This window comes from Squalius cephalus (genome assembly GCF_949319135.1).
Source record: "Squalius cephalus genome assembly, chromosome: 18".
Taxonomy (NCBI): Eukaryota; Metazoa; Chordata; class Actinopteri; order Cypriniformes; family Leuciscidae; genus Squalius; species Squalius cephalus.
The window spans coordinates 17,266,558-17,284,839 of NC_137139.1; the positions used below are offsets into that span (position 1 = coordinate 17,266,558).

The 18,282-nt window shown below is 37.5% G+C and overlaps 1 protein-coding gene across 4 annotated transcripts in view; it reads left to right on the forward strand.

The window, feature by feature from the left end:
• The window catches only part of nol4lb (nucleolar protein 4-like b), a 105,639-nt gene that overhangs the window by 11,248 nt on the left and 76,109 nt on the right, over positions 1-18,282 (forward strand). For all 4 annotated transcript variants that reach the window (XM_079849849.1, XM_079849848.1, XM_079849847.1 and 1 more), the window contains 3 exons: positions 8,027-8,182; positions 11,963-12,074; positions 15,921-16,030. In XM_079849849.1, coding sequence (XP_079705975.1) covers positions 8,027-8,182; positions 11,963-12,074; positions 15,921-16,030 — 378 coding nt within the window. The remainder of the gene's footprint in view (positions 1-8,026; positions 8,183-11,962; positions 12,075-15,920; positions 16,031-18,282) is intronic.

Sequence of the window (18,282 nt, forward strand, 5' to 3'; positions counted from 1 at the left end):
CAGGACTCGCACCTGAATTTTGCAAAACGTTTGGTTAATGTGTGCTATGTGAACAGAACCGTGAGCGCTCACTTGTGGGTTAATTAAGATTTGGTGGAAGTTTTTAATAATAATTTTAATAATACATTTTAATGATAAATAAATAACACTGTGTCAAAAGACTTTCGTGTGTTATGGTAGTCACAATCTGGGATATTTATCAGTCGCTGTGCTTACATACAAGCATAATTCATGGTTACCGTAACAATGAAAAAGCATTGTGACTTCCGTTGCAGTACAGAGTGTCTAATTGTTAGAAAAGGATGGTTATGAGTTACTTGCCTAAGTTTATTACTATTCAGGTCTCTATCCTCAAGTAACTGTGTTAGCTTTAGCATGCACCACTAATAAACTGATCTCATGACATTGACACTGAGGTTGTGTGTGGAATGAGAGATTAGAAGGGAGCACTGCGTCATACTCTATCACAGTGAAACTAATTGATTTTAATAAAGTTGGCGTGAAGCTACTTTTGATATCTGCAAATAGAGTGACTCGTCCTGAATATTCATGGGCTATTCACAAGATTTACACGCTTGACACAAAACCAAGCCTTTCATTCGGAGGACGGCCTATAATTTGGCCTCCCCATGAGGCCAGCCGTATCTGTGTCCATAGATTCAGCTGTGCAGCCACGAGGACAGATACGAGACTGAAAGAGTGATTATTTGTGAATTAGAGAAAAGAGGAAGTGTCGTTCCACTACCCTGGAAGTCTAACAGAAACGCATACACACAGCTGGAGGGAGCTAATGACAGACCAAAATGATTAGTTTCATTTATCACCCGTGAACAGAGAAATGAAATAAGTCTAATTTTCTTGTTAACTAGAAGGAGATTAATATTATGCGACAGAATACGTAAACTCATACTGGAGGTATTGAGTTCAAAAATAACTGATGGCGTAGAGCACTTTCGTACACTCCCAGTGACGATCCTCAGTGGCCAAGATTTATGGGTTTTTCAGTGCTGATGTTGCAAATATTTAGAGACAATCAAATAGTTGATTAAGCTGAAGTATGTACATTTTTAAAAACATAATATCCGATTTCTGCCTCAGGAAAAAAAAGGTAAGTGTGAGAGAGTTTTTTTTTTAAAAAGCCACATTGTGAGATATAAAGTCAACACTGTAGGATATAATTTTGCAATTTTAGCAATTTGCAAAAAGTCTCACAGTGTGACTTTTTGTCTCATAAAGTGACTTTATTATACATGAAGATATGAAGTTACATTTGTGAGATCTAAAAACAGGGAGAGTTATTTCTGCAGTTCTGTTTGGTGCCACTAGTGGTGCAAAGATGTACTCCACTACTGTCTAGTGTATGAATGTTATAAAGATATTTTGTCATCCAGTATTGGAATCTGATAATATCCGCTATGTAAGGAAAGCTGCTACAGTTCAGTGCACAAATCATTTTTTTTTCTCTGTTAATGAATGGCTTCATCTGGGTATTTGAAGTGCACTTTTTATTGTAAGCCACCCTATTTATAGTAAAAAAATGGCAAAGAATACTGCACACGTATGTGAATTGGGATGCACCTCGTCATTTGACATGGCTGTTGTAGATTTTGGAAATGACACAAAGAGCAAACATTTCTGTTAGTCATTGGCCAGTCCTGATAATATAAACAGCTCAAATATCGATCGGTTTCCTGGCCTGGTTTCTTATTCACGGCTGCATCACTGGTGAGAATACAAGAGCTAACAGTAAACCAGCAGTCACTCGTCTTCATTTCCACTGTCAGCTTCTCACTGCGTCTGCACACACACTATAGTAACTGCAGGACAGCCTGTGAGGTGAGTGGCTGCGTATTCTGGTCTCCCTGCATTCCTGCGGTTGCCATGGTGAAGAATCTCGGTGCTCTAGAGCAGGATAAATTAACAATGTTTTAATTGGCTCAGGACTCTGAGTTACATTGCGCCTTATCGCTACACTGTCATTTGCGGTGCATTATGCATTATCATACACTCTGCATATGCATTCACTCAGGTGTGCATGTTTTAGGACCTTATAAATCCCAATGGAGCAGTGTAACCCCAAGTGTGTGTCCAATCTCATTTCCAACTCAGACACAGCTTACGCCCTGAGAGCTAATATGGCCAAAACATACGACACAAGTGCACTTCACCAACAGAATACACAGCACTCCGTCCATTGAGCAAACTAACTAATTTTACCTGCAAAAAGATGACATAGGCTCAAGGAGAGAAGAAAAGGGAAAAAAGGAAAGAAAGAAAGTTGAGGGTACATATGTGAAAAGTCATATGGGACTGAGAGAGGGCAGATCAAGAGAGATATGCCCTGTTCTGAAAGCTAGAGAGATGCCTCACATAGGCTGTCTTCTAAAGGTCCGGTCACATTTACTGTTGCTCTGGGAAATTTTGCTGGCAAAATCCAGACATTCCAATTCGAAAAAGTTCCCCACGCAGACCAACAGAAAGCTGTAAGAACAAAAAGCTGTAATAACAAAAATCATAATGTGCACTACCATTCAAATGTTTGGGGTCCGTAAAAGAAGTATATAATGCTCTCACTAAGGCTGCCTTTATTTGATTAAAAAAAATACAATTAAAATGGTAATATTGTGAAATATTATAACAACAAAAAAATCATAATTTATTCCTGTGATCAAAACTGAATTTTCAGCATCATTAGTCCAGTCTTCAGTGTCACATGATCCTTCAGAAATCATTATAAACATGTGGTAAAATTGACCTTTGTACGGTGAAATTCTGCAGGAATTTGTTCGATATGAAATTTTGTAGGAACGTGTGAGGTGAAACATTTCCCTGTATGGATTTTGCATTGGATTCAAGCTGCTTAAATATTTTGTAACATTATAAATGTCTTTACTAGATCACATTTTGATTAATTTAAATCTTAATGACCTCAAACCTTTGAATGGTAGTGTATATCCATTAGAGTTTGGCGTTAGCATGCTGCTAAGCTAATGGCGTGGTACTTTAATAAGCATAACTACCCTAGTGAAAAAAATATATACTAAAATACAGTAGTATTATATACAAAATATTTTATTTTGTGCTAAGTATACTACAAATACGTTTACATATTTATGTGCTGAATAAAAATACCCTGTAATCGTACTTTTACAAAACAACTCATTTTGTACTTTAATTGTGCGGAAATAGTGCTGAGGTTCAACTAAAGATATACTTAAGTATATTTGATTGTGCTGAAGTGGAACTATTGCAAGTATACTTTAGGTACACTTTAAATATCTTTCATTAAAAGACTGATATTATGCAGTGATCTTATTCTTACTAATAGTGATATGAAGATACTTTTAGGCTTAATATTAACAAATGTGCATTGTGCAATAAAGAAATACTCCAAATAATGTTTAATTTTATATCAGTAAGTCTTTAGTGATGTGTCAATGAATATGTTAATGACTTTGAAGTATACTCAGTATGAAATAAATGGATTTTGGTATAGTTTTTTTTTTTTTTTTTTACTCGGGTAACTATGCAGAACACAAATATTGGGTAAAATAAAAAATTGTATCGGTACTTTTATAAATATACTATATTACTGAATTAGCATTTTTTCTACTTAATCCGTAATCTTTGGAGTTTGCTGTAATGCATTCTGGGATTGCTTTCACTGTAAAGGATACATGCTGCCTTAGAAATTGGCCAAAGAAAGTATCTTAGGAGGCCACATAATTAAGTTTACTACTTTCTGGAATGGTCTTCATGTCGGGAGCTTGCCAACGATGCCCTAAAAATGCTGCCTCGGATATGACATTCACTAGGTTTTGGAACCAAGCAGATGTGAGTGTGTTCCTTCCCTCTTGCTCTCTTGTTAGTCTTATGAACACACACAGACTCCATCATTTAGCCATCAGTTTGTGTATCTACTCAGCCATTTGCCAAGATTAGCCAATAAACTGTGACCGCCTGTCACAATTAGCACTAACCCAGTCAAACTCATTCCACTCCCACTCGATCCTGTCCATCTCTCCCCTACAGATAAAACCCTCTTCACACCCCCATGCCGCACATTCCCTCGTTTTCGTAATTATTTTTTTGTCCTGTTTTCTAAAATATTGAAACCTCCTCAAAACTATAGATTTACTTGAGAAGCAAATTTGTCCTCTTGATGTGTGCCAAAACATAGAGCACTCGTCCTGCACGAACCCGTTGTTGAAGATTAGGACGGAAAGACAATCTGTCGTATTTCAGTACCATAAATGCTTGTGTCGCTATCAGCAGGTTTTCCACCCTGGATTTGCCATGCTGAGCTCGGCATGTGGTGCAGGTGTGTGTTAGAAAGAACTTTGTCGTTATTGTTTGTTTGGATGTCTGTATATCAGTGGGGGGTCGGTGTCTGTCTCTTCCTTTTGGCTGAGCACACATGTCTGAAGGGCTTCTCCCCTCCACTGAACTCTTCCACCATCCCTCCATCCCTTGTTTCCAGAGAGGCGGAGACGTGGGGGAGCTGCCGTTGCCTCTCCTGCTCCGACCCAGCTTGTCTCCTAGCAACAGGGCTGTTTGGTCCGGGACCTGGGAGTGGAAGCAAGAGAGAAACAGAGTAGCAGAAAGGAGAGAGTGTTGAGGGAGAGATTAAAAGGGAAAAGGGAAAGCTGTAATTATCTGGTGCTGCTGGAAGGAACAAGGGCCTGGAAGAGCAGAGGGAGAGATGGAGTGAGGGAGAAAGACGGTGATGTTCTGGGTTAGAGGCTAGTGCTTGTAGAGGGGGGGGGGGGAAATCAAGGGAATGGGGGAGGAATGGCTGCATAGCTGGAGGAAGAAAAAGTGTGAGGCTTTAAAAACAGTACAAGCATCCGCATATAGAGGTGGAAGTGCAGTGAAGGAATAATTCCCCTCGCTCATTTTGTTCATTTAGTTGTGTCCAAAATGGTGCCTTCCTGCCCGGTCAGTCAGTGGAAATTGAGCAGTGTCCTAATACAGCTTCAAAGAAACAAACAAATAAAAACAGCAATTAAAATCATGGAAATGATTACTACTAAAAAAACATAAAAAATGGAAACTGCCCAGCAATAAGGAACTTTTATTATATTTATATTAAGCTCAGCATGAAAGCAGATACTAAAAATGGCAGATGAAATTGATCCGTACGGATCAAGGATCAATTGCGATCCGTTTCACCCCTAATAATGAATGAACACGCTTATCATCATGATTGCTATCTTACCAGAGATGGAGAAAGATCCTACTCCAATGTGTCCCTGTCCCCAAAAATGTTGGTACTCAGAGCCGCTTCCCTCCACGTTTTCTGCCACGCATCGTTTATTTTTACCACTCATGTGCACCAGTTATGTGCACCCCTGCCCTTAATGCTGTTTGAAATACTGAGTTTGATTGTACACGCTGCTTTTTGCTAACAACAAAAAAGTATTTTTACCTTTTTAAAAGTTGCTGAACATTGTTTCTTTCTTGTTTTTTGACCCTATCAGAAGCAGATCTTAAATAACTGTAGTGTTTATGTATTGGTTGACGGGATAAAAAAAAAATGCTCATTTATAAACTAATTTATTGCTTTCAGACACCATTTTAAGCACATCAGACACCATTTTTGTTCTTCCAACCAAACGCTGCAGAGGATTGTGGGATTTCACTGGCAGTGAAGGATACATTGCTGCCTTTAAAAATCCACTGAATGAAGGCAACTCAGTGGATGTTACGCAAACCTAAATCCAGATGTGCCATGATGCATTTCAGATGCAGCCATGATGTCTTTACTTTTGATGCAATAAGATTGCACTTAATTTATATCCATGCTTGTGCATTTTGAGCACAAGATGCCATGCTGCAGTGGCACAAAGAAATGCTAATGTCGGGCTCTGAGTGTGTGTGCAGGACAGCCTGGATTTACCCTCTCAGGGTTTCGGTGACTTTGACCCCGTGTAGGCGTTGGGGGAAGGGGGATCTCTCTCTATCCTGTCCTCTCTGCCTTGAGGTGCACCCTGTGTGTGTGTACAGGCATGCGTGAGTGTCCTGTCTGCCGTGCCTGAAGGTACTGTGCTGACCCCCTCCCTCCTGTGTCCCACATTGGCGCGTGTGGTTGGGCTGCTGCTGTCACACGCACTATCGTCCCAGGCCGCTGATGTGCCCCGCAACGCTGGGAAAAGGGGGGTTGAAGGCCGGGCGGCATCATGCTACAGCAGCATGAATTTGTAACAAACACACACACGCACGCACATTGGCAGAGCCTGGCACACGTGTCCTATCTCCTGAAGTTAATGTAGTGGAGTGGAATCCAGCAGTAAACATGTGTGAGTGCATGTCACATTACTGCAGCGACTCATCTCGTATCAGAACGCACTCCGCGCCCACGCCGGTAGATTCATGTTTAGTGCACAACTATTCTTATACTGTAACATGATGATTTGCAGGTGGAATATAAGGCTATTTCTATTTGAATACAGATACATTTTAAAACATTCTCCGTCCACACTAGTGTTTTAAATTGTTTTCCAAAAGATTCTTGTCCACACTGAAACCAGCTTAAATCATCTTACTGCACATGCGTAAAACGTAATAAAAACTCGAAAGATGATGCAGAGAGACCAGACAGAATTGAGCTCTTATTCTATTCCTCTGCCGTTTTATTAGAAAAATATCCCACTACTTACTGGTGCGTCCATGTTGCACTCAGTCGGCATGCCATGTATGGCCTAAACGCAATTGCCTTCATGTTTTGATGCAGGACAGCAATTGCAAGTACATTTTCTGTCATCTCTGCAGGAATGCAATATTGAGATTGTACAAAGTAACATTTAGCGACACTGAAAGTGAATAGCACATAGTTGGCACATAACGGTATATAACAGACAAATAGGTATAACATCTTTTTCAAATGCTTCCATTTTCACAGTCCATATACAATGTGAAAGAGGGCTTCAAATCTATCCATTTTGGAGAGCATCTTCAAAAAGCTAAATTTTCACTGGACAAAAACACTAAACAGCGTCTGAGTGTGGGCCAAAATGTAGAGGTGGTTTGGGCCAAAATGAAGGTGAAGAACTGAGGATGGAGAAGAGCATCCCTGCATGTGACACAGGTGATGAAAGGAAAGGAAGATGCGGATGTTGATTTGGACCGGGACCGGTTATTGATTGGATGGAGGAACGTCTGAATGCAAGCTTGTAGTCGATTGTAAAAAAGGGGTAGGTTTATGGAGACTTAATGACTGGAAAATATCTTTGTACTGTATCAATGATTGAAACAGTAGAGAGTAGTCTGTTGCTTCACTGGAAGAACATTATAAGGTCAAAAATTGTAAAAATGAAATGTGTACATGGATTAATTAAAGGGATAGTTCACCCAAAAATGAAAATTCTGTCATCATCATCTCAAGTTGTTCCAAACCTGTATGAATGACTTATTAATTAATTGCTGAACACAAAAGAAGATATTTTGAAGGATGTCGGTTACCAGACAGTTGGTGGGCCTCATTATGGAAGTCAATGGGGCCCACCTACTGTTCGGTTAAAAAAGAAAGCAATGTTATTTTTGTCTCTTGCCCATAGCATTTGGCAGTAGCTCTGGTCCTCTTATTAACAGTGCAATTTGCTCATAGGTGATCTTTTGGACATGTTGTGCTTTGATGATTAAATTCCACTTTGCAGTTGTCCCGTCCAAATTGTATTCATACATAAATTAGCCATTAAGGTCTTTTCCCATCATTTACCACTACCACTAAACAAGAATCTGGTATTTGAACACAGACTTCTGTGCTGGCCCTATTAGTTCAACCAGTCACAGTAAAAACAATGACTGTATTTTAATGTCAAAATAGGTATTAACTTTGTTAAATGATTTTAACTGTGTTCAACCGGTTTAATATAAAAAGATAACAAAGGCAGTCCTAATTATATATTACCAAAGCACTGCTGTTTTACATGACAGAATTATGTGCAGTGATAATTGTTATTTGACTTTAAATGGGCTGTTTAGTATAACATGTTAAGGAAATGTCCACTTCTCTGTCTGATTTCAGTGTGTGGACGGGGGCTCGGGGTCAGAGAGCTCCTCTCTGAAGAGGGTGGCTGTGGTGGAGGACTTCTATGACATCATCTATGCCATGCACGTGGAGATCAGCGCCGACCCAGCCAAAGCACCCAAACACGCCGGGCAGAAGAAAACATATAAAGCGGTGAGTAAAGCGAGGAACTTCTCTGTCATCGTCTCTGATCAGTCATGGAAGTATGTTTATGGCCTCGTGCAGGTTAGATTTAATACCCCGTGTGGCCCTTTTTGACCGCCTGTATCTGTCGGTCACTTAGAGTGTCCCGTTCTCTGTCAGCTTGATTTATTTCCTCCGTGATTCTTATGAGCAGAAGCGAGTGGCTCGTGGTGTGTGCTGCACTCCTGCTGTGTGTGTTCCTGGTGTGATTCGTAGAGAATCACTGGCCTCTGTGAGTTTTGGGTGAATCAGTCAGAATACACATTACCTGATAAATGAAAGCTGGAGGGACTATGTGGGACTTTTTCTTTCTTTTTTTCTGCTCTTTTTCTCCTACATTCCTCCCCCTGTTTTTCTGCATTCTCCTGCATGTTTTTTGCTTTACTTCTGTATTTATTTATTTTCTTATTTTCGGCATGTTTTTTTTTTTTCATTGCTTTTTTCTGTTTCTTCTTTTTGCATTTCTTTCTTTCTTTCTTTCTTTCTTTCTTTCTTTCTTTCTTTCTTTCTTTCTTTCTTTCTTTCTTTCTTTCTTTCTTTCTTTCTTTCTTTCTTTCTTTCTTTCTTTCTCTCTCTCTGCATTTTTGCATTTCTTTCTTTCTTTCAGCATTTCGGCATTTCTTATTGCATTTCTTCATTATTTATTTTTTGCATTTCCTTTTGGATTTTTTATTGTCTTTATTTCTGCATTTCGGCGTTTACAGTTTTTTTCATTCATTTTGTGTCTAGCATTCTCATTCTGCATGTTTTTGTATTTCTTTTTAAATTCTTTATTCATTTATGCATTTCTGCCTCTGTCTTTTTATTGATCATTTCTGCATTTACTTTTCTATTTTCTTTCTTTCTGCATTTTTTTCTGCATTTCTTTTTTATTTCTGCATTTCTCTCTTTTTTGCATTTCCTTTTGCATTTTTTTTCCTGCATTTCTGTGTTTACTGTATTTCTACAAAAAAATTTTTGTCTTGTATTCTCATTCTGCATTTTTTCATTATTGCTTTTCCTTTTTCTTTCTATATTTCTTTTTTATTCTTCATGCATTTCCATCTTTCATTTCTTTCTGGCCTTTTATTCATAATTTCGGCATTTTATTTTCTATTCTCTTTTTTTCTGTATTTCTTTCGCCATTTATTTCTTTATTTCTGCATTTCCTTTATTTCTTTCTGTATTTCTGAATTTCTTTTGATTTATTTCTGCATTTCTCTCTTTTTTTGCATTTCCTTTTGCAATTTAATTTTTTCCTGCATTTTCACAATGTTTCTACAAATTTTATATTTTTGTCTCATTTTTCATGTTTTTGCATTCTGTTTTAATTTTAAATATTTTTTGATTTTGGCATTTACATCTTTTCTTTCTGGCCTTTTATTCCTCATTTTCTTTCTTTCTATTTATTTATTTATTTATTTATTTTTCTGCATTGTTGTAAGCAGAGATAGGTTCGATTTATTTATGTCTGCGGTGAACATCTTTAGAACTCTGTATCACACGTGCTGTCATGGAAACATGGGAAGTGAGAGTGACATGGGCTGCTCTCACCTGGTGTGGGGGTTATGCAGAGGTCCAGTGCTGCTACTGCCCTCTTTTGGACAGCTACAAAAGTGCATATTTACGCTCCACGTGCATTTAGCTATCATTTACGCACGTTATTCCAATAAATGCATAAATAAGTTTGGTTGTGTAGCATTAATAATTTCTGTGATGTATGTTTTAGTCTTTGACTCACAGACACATATATTGTGTCCTCCACACTGTCCCTTGTTCCTCTCGGGCCTGACAGCTGTTGGTCTGTGAGGGGAGGGCAGGGCCACGAGCAGAGCTTTTCCCTGGGCATCAGAATTTCTGTCCCTGCTCTTCTTAGGATCTCCTGGAGGAATCAGGGTACTAGAAAAGAGAAAGCTCAGTTTTTTTTTGTTTTTTTTTGGCTATTGAATCAGTGCTTTAGTGGGGCTTGTGTGTTTAGCTCAGCTTCTGTCTTCGTAATGCACACACATACATGTTATACCCTCCAGCTGTGGTTCCATGGCCACCCATGCTGGTTTGTTAGAGCCTCATGGGAGATTAGAGAGACACGAGGGACCTTCAATGTGGGGGTGTACTTTCTCTTTTTCTTTGTCCACTTTAATGGCAGAAAGGTGGAGGAGGGAGAAACTAAACAGACATGAAAAAGAAGAGGGAAAATATAAAAGAAAGATACATGTACAGTTTTGCGAAGCTTTGAGTTTTTTTTTGAAGAGGATTTGTTGTGTTGATAGTTGTTAGTTGGTGTGTAACTTTCAAATGATGCATTGTTTTACACTAAAATGACAATGTTTGGCTGTGAGAGAGTATGTGAAAGAATATAAAACAGATCATCTTTCAATGTGTGCAAATACAGCGAGGTCCAAATGTCTGAGACCACTAGTGAAAATGCTTTTTTTTTTTATTTTTTTTTTACTTGTATCAAAACAATTAATCAAAAATTGAGCGCATGTCAGAATGTCTTAGTATTGAACAAGATGCATGAACTCTATACGCATGCGTACAAGCTGATGATCATGTTCTCCAGCATGATTTAACATGATCCAAAAAAGTATCTTGAGCTTAATGGAAGAACCACTTACGGTCTGTACATAGTCACATGATCAATGTCACTAATTTATTTAATTGTTTAGTGACCTCCATGAATTGCAAACTTCTAACATTTTATATAAACGTTTTAAGTTTTTTCAAAAACCTTACTTTTTTTTCCAATTTACATTTTCAATGTTTCACAGATTTTCAATGTCTCAGACTTTTGGATCTCTCTGTACATATATGTGTGACAGAGAAATGTTTTGACAAGGACAATTATGAGCATTCTCACTAAAGTAAACGATGTCACCCTTCATATAGACATGGAAGCGTGAGGGAGAGGTGTTGTGAGTGTTTGTAAATGTAAAAATGTCTGTATAGTCTCTCAGAGACATTAGTCCACTTGATGACAGTATCCTAAGAAAATCTCTAAGCATTCACACCCTGTCTGCAAACTAGTCATCTCATGTTTCCTGTCACTGCCTCTCTACAGCTCTTTGCTAAGAGAAAATGAGAATAAATATTTTTTACTCTGCACCTCTCATATTGAGATATTAGGTGTCTCAAATATGCATAATGTTGATAAGTACTGTATACATAAACAAGTAACCAATTAAAATGTACGGTAAAATAACGAGTATGACACGTACATGTTTATGGTTAGTTCAATTCAACAACATAACATTACCACTAATGGTTCCACAAATTAGCTAAACTTTACAATCAGTGTCTTTTGGAAAAAAATCTAAACTAAAATAAAGACTGTATAAATAAAAGAAATCAGAAATTTTACATCTAAATAATGGCACCTGTTATTACTTGTGCACATCCATTTAAAAAAATCTCCAGAAATGAAAATAAATAAATACATAAAAAGAAAAAAAAATCTATATTTTAACATTTCAAGTAATAGCAGCTATACAGCAGATGATTGCTTGTGCATATCTCTTGTAAAACTCAAATGAAATCTCCAAAATAGTCCCACTGATTTATGGGTTTCATTTCTTTTCTTGTTTTGGTAACTGTAAACTGCATTTATTTTCATAATCATCCCTGTTCCATCTTTCTTATAAATTGTTGCTGTCTGATCTGAGAACATTTTACCATACATTAAGCTTTGGCACTACTGGAGTTTGAGTTTGTAGGATCAGTGAGTCTAAAAGATCCTGATGTGAAGTTTAAAATGATGTGTTTGTGTGTCAGATAGCGGAGACGTATGCGTTTCTGCCCAGAGAGGCGGTGACCCGTTTCCTGATGAGCTGTGGAGAATGTCAGAAGAGGATGCACATCAGCCCCAGCGGAGCAGAGTTCAAAGGTATCATGCACACACACACACACACATAGACCAATCTAGATTTCTTTAGATTTACTATAGGTTTACACCTTTAGGTATTAACTCTATCAAGAGTGGTTTGCGTACATCATCTTGACTCCAAAGAGAGCTGAAAAGCTAGAATCCGTTCATTCCCATATATTTAAAATATATTCATACCCGTAATGCTTCATTGGACAGCTCATTGTCTTTGTTAAGAAACCCCCTCTCTTCCCTTTTGTCCCCTGCCCACCCTGTAACGAGCTCCCCCCGTCGTGCCAGCCTGAAGCTAATGAAACCCCCTCTGGCCACACCTCCTCCCCCTCGCACACACTCATCCCAACACCCTCTGATTAGACTGAAGTCACTGGAGTGTCCTGCTAGCCTCCCTACACATGGCAATTAGCCCAATTACGGGCCTTTTAACAAAGAAAATGCCTCTGAAACCAGATTATTTCTACAGAGAGTGAGAGGGATTGTGGGTGGAATCCAATGGGGGAGGGATTTGACTGGGAGATTTTCATTGGAATGGAGAATTGAATGAATAAAACTCAGTTATTTTGTCATTTTGGCGAAGCTGCAATCCCAGTTAGGCCGAACCCAGCAGTGCGGGTTGCCAGTCAGAAGAAACGCCCCCATCAAATGTCCCGCTCGCTGAGATAAACAGAGGAAACACCTCCCAGGCCAGACCTGTCAGTGTTGTGTCAACGGTGCGGGCTTAGGTTGGGTGTTGCTCATAAAGAGAGCTGCTAATTGGCTTCTTGCCCATGGGGGTGCACAGACCTCCCCCTCCCTCGCTCCAGCCGGCCGTACGAAAGTTCAGTGCTGAATTATTCAAAGTAATTAATTACTGTAAACTCGCTCTGTCTTTAATTGACACTCAGGCTGTGGTTGATATCGGCTCTTTTATCCACGTATCTATTTCTGTCGTACAGCTTAATGTGCTATTTATGTATAGATACTGAAGAAGTGATAGTAGTAGTACATACAATACTGACCATCATGGGGAAATCTCAGAGTCAAAATAAGATACACCGGTGTTTTGCCAGATGAGAAGTTTATTCTATGTATCATATTTTTTCTAATTAATTTAATAACTGTATCATTTATCTCTTTTAATTCTTTTTATTACTGTTTTAATTTCCCCCGCTTTTATTTTGTGTCTATTTTCAATGCAGAGCTCTATGAATTGCTATAGTGTGATTTATTATGCTCTAAAGTAGTACACTTATATTGATATGTTGACTAATGTACATGTAAAGTACTTGATTATAATTTTAACTGTTGTGTAATTTGATATTACATGTAAAATTAATATAGAACATAGCAACTTCATCATTCTAAAATTTACCATAAATGCTTGTCAGTACAAACAGCAGTCTTTAACCATATTTCAAAGATAACTGAATAGTGCTGTCAAATCAATTAATCGTGATTAATCGCATCTAGCATAAGTTTTTGTTTACATAATATATGTGTGTGCATATTTTATGATTACAGTTATATATATTATATGTGTGTGTGTGTGTAGCCTATATATATATATATATATATATATATACAGATAGGTGTGCGCACACACACACAGACATTTATAATATATATATATATATATATATATATATACATGCATATATATATATATATATATATATATATATATATATATATATATATTTATATATATTATGTAAACAACTTTTATTTTAGAAGCGATATTATTTCCTTAGTAAGTAATCTTTTTAAAAGTATGCTTAAAGCTACAATATGTAATTTTGCTATATGCAAAATATACAATATGCTAACCTCTTTCAATAACAAAGGCGTATGTTGATGACGCATAAGCGGAATTATGGAACTTGTCGTCATGCTGATCTAATAATGTTTATGGATGAGTGAATACATTGATGTTTTTAACAATGACTATGGTATGAAGCAGGTCGCGATTGCTAATGAGAGACAGATATCAGCGCCACACGCGAGTCCCGCGGATATAAAGGAATAAGGACATTTCATTCTACAGAACTAACTTACCTGCAAGTTCTCAATAATACTCACACAGGTCAGTTTATTAGACGAATGAAACTTGTGAGGTAACGCAGCGCTGTTTCAACTGGTCTACACTGCATTTGAGTGTGTTGAAAGTTATAATGTTATTCTATGTGTTAGTTTATCTGTATGAAACTAGCAGTATAAGCTAGATCAACATTAGAATAACATACTGATCATATTCTAACATTTCATCATGTTGAGCTATATAACATTGATTAGTTTTATGTACATTTGCTCACTTCTACATTTGCACGTCTCTGTCAAGTTGAAGTTAGTTGCGGACGTGGAGCTCTTGGCATCTCGAAAACACCACGCTGATATTGATCCTCGTTTTAGTTCTCCTTTTGTCCCAAAGTCTGCTTGCCATGGTCCAAAATGTTTGAACGAAACAACAACAGCGTGAGTGTAAAGCTAGACGTAACGCAGTTGTCCACGTCTGTCGCCATGGTTACTATGGCAGTACGAGCGTAAACCAGGGATAACGTGGATATTACGTCATTGACATGCGACAAGTGGGACAGGGCGACAGGGACCAGCCATTATTTAAAATTGGAATTTCTCTGAAATTAAAAATCTTTGGGAACTTTTGGGATATTGTAAGTACACAACTGCAGGAAATATATCACACTGTGCAAGTGATTTTTGGATATTTTATTACAAAAATCGTACATATTGTAGCTTTAAGTGAACTTCTTTTTCACAAGGGATGACGCTAACCTGTGGCATTACCTTCAGTAATTTTACGCTAGCATGTTTGTCTTCATTATTTTCCTTTTTGTTGCATTTCTTTGCATTTTTTGACAGATTAGTGACCAAACAACAATTATAGCTTTTAACATAAGTTTTTGCAGTTCCAGCCTATAGGTGAAAAATTTATTGGACTACTTCATCAGGGAGACTTTTTAGCAGCCTGACAAAACTAGAAGCCTGCAAATCACTTTTGTCTTTAACCATTATTATGTTGGTTTTAGTGATGATCTAGTTCCTGCAGGAATTTTTGTTGTTGTTTGTTGTAGTAAATCCATATGAAATGAGAAAATGAGGTTGATCAATACACAGCAAACAGCTCATCCATTACTGATAGCCTGTGTGTGTATGTGTGCGTGAGATTATCAGCAGGTAATGGGTTGCTTCATGGCTCTTTTAACTCAAAGCTGATAAAATCAATAATAAGAAGGATGTTACATGACTAAAAAAAGCCTCCATATTTACAAAATCTAAAGGAAATTGTTGAGAATTCCTTGCAATGTTTTTGACCTTCTTCAGAACACTTAGGGAGACCATAAGTGCACTTCTTTGTGTGAGTGCACTTAAAATTAAGTGTATATGTGTGCATTAATAACACACACACACACACACGCACACACACACACACACACACACAGAGAGAGAGATGAATTAAAAAAACAAATTAGTCGTCATTATCGTCACCGTCAGAAGCATTATCATGATCTTTCCAAACATTCACAATGATTTTTTTTCTCACAGTAGCTTTGGATGGGGGAAAAAAAACAGCTGTTGGGGGAGAGTGGGTTTAAATTTCTATACATTTGCTCGATGCATATTAATGTAATTTGCATATGCATTTCTTATAATTAGGCCTTTGTTTAGCATTGTTAATCTGGCGGAGGCAGAAGTGTGCCTGCAGAAAACACTGGGGCAGATACTGCCCTCTAGTGACAGCTTAGAGAAATAACACTCTATGTGATTCTCAGGTATAACAACAGAATTATTGACTTTTCCTGTCACGATAAATATGTATGGCCTCACTGTTGTAAATCTCTCATGCTTTCTCAGAGAACAACCAACCGACCTCTCTGGCGGCCGACCTCATAGACTACAATATGCCCCTCACGACAACCTACCTGAAACAGAAGAAACTGCAGTGCATGAACAACAACGAGCAGGTAAAGCAGTCTTCTCTTGTATTCAGCGTTCACTGACCGACAGACACCCACATCTCGTTTCAGTCCATCCAGATGGTGTAGTAATCATTGTGGGTGTTGTGCATTACTGACAGGTATTTCAGGCACTTTCAGCATTTACTCCAGGTAATATGCAGTAACATGGACTCTGTCATATCGGCCACCCGTGGGTGGATGTGAATTAGTTTGGTATAGTATTTAGAAGGAATGGCACTTAGTTCTGTTGTAATTAACAAGTTTTCTGAACAGCTTGCTAATTAGCTGAGGTGTGAGAAAACCGGTGAAATGCCAATCTAACAAAGAAACGCAAGCCATACTTAACAGTCATGCACACCTCAGTTTGTGTACATACACACACACTCACAATTTTTAATTTATTAAATTTGATCTTATTTTAATTTTACACTAAAAATAAAGGTTCTGTATTGATATTTATGGTTCCATGAAGAACCTTTATTCATGGAACATGGAGCCTTTATACATCATTGGAACCTTTATATTCCACCAAAGCTTCTTTATAGTGGAAAAAGGTTCTTTTAGATTTTTAAAATGTTCTTCACACTAAGACAGAAAAAAATAAAAACAGTTATTTTAAGAACTGATCACTGAATGGTTCTTTGAAAATGGTTCTTCTATGGCATCATTGTGAAAACCCCTGTTTTGGAACCTTTATTTTTAAGAGTGTATTTCATTTTGATGTTCATTTAATGTTAATTGTTGAAACATACAAATCAGGGTTTTAAATGACATTTGGGCATTTTTAGACCAACTATTGATAACAGGGTTGCAAAATAACAATGCTGGTTTACTAACTTCACTTGGCATTGCTGTTCCTTCAATTAGTCATGACACATGACATAACCAGGCAACACTATAACCACTACTGTCTGAACCAGCATTAATACTGGTCTAAGCTAGTCTTATTGATTTCACTACTGCTTCTATTTTCCTGTTATCATGAAGCCAGTGCAAGACAAGATGTGCCACAGACATTTCCTTTTATTTTAGAATCTGCCTGTGCACTGCAGTTGTTTGCTTTCAATTTACTGACATTCTTCCACGAGTCTCTTATATAAAACCACAATGCCACACAATGCTTAGGATCTATGTTTAGAATACACACCTTTTGTGTGAGAGGGTTTGCTTTTTCGAAAATTACAGGGAGCAGACAGGAAGAGTGTGTGTGTGTGTGTGTGTGTGTGTGTGTGTGTGTGTGTGTGTGTGTGTGTGTGTGTGTGTGTGTGTGTGTGTGAGAGAGAGAGAGAGAGAGAGAGAGAGAGAGAGAGAGAGAGAGAGAGAGAGAGAGAGAGAGAGAGAGAGAGAGAGAGAGAGAGAGAGAGAGAGAGAGAGAGAGAGAGAGAGAGAGAGAGAGAGAGAGAAATGTCCTATTGCAGTTTTGGTCTCCGAAGGGTGGGGCATGACAAGAGAAGCTGGCAGTTGAAAGCACAGGAAGCTCTATAAAATAGGGTACAGCTCTTTATCCCATTACCTTTTTTATGTGATAACTATTAGATATGTTAGATAAGCTATTATATTAATTATCATTAACATCGCATGAAAACTAGTTAGTTTTAAACACATTAAAAACTGTACCTCTTGACTTAAAAAGGGGATTTGTCCCACCTCAAAGGTTGACCTTCTCAAATGGGTCCAAGAATTAAAGTTATACAACTATGTCATTTTGTTCTGCTAATTTGATTTTGATTTTATATATATATTTTTTTTTATTCATGGAAAATATAACTTTATAAATGGCTTCATGGGACATAACTACAATAACAACAAAACCACATTTGGCCCCAAACTAACAAGCCTCTACCAAGTGGCAGCTTAATTTAGGCTACATACCTGATTTTTAGGTTGCAAAAATCAATAACTTGAAAGTTTGATGTTGGTAAGATTATTTAATGCTTTTGAAAGTCTTTAAACCTCATCAAGGCTGCATCTATTTGATCTAAAATATTTTGATTTTGATTATTACAGCAAATACAGTAATATTGTGAAATATTATTGCAATTTAAAAGAACTGTTTTCCATCTGAATATATTGTAATATGTCATTTATTCCTGTGATGCAAAGCAGAATATTTAGCGTCATTAATCCAGTTTTCAGTGTCACATGATCCTTCAGAAATCATTCTGATGATTTGCTGCTCAAGAAACATTTCTTATTATTAAACAGTTGTGCTGCTTTACTTTTATTTTTTATATTGATTAATAGAAAGTCCAAAGGAA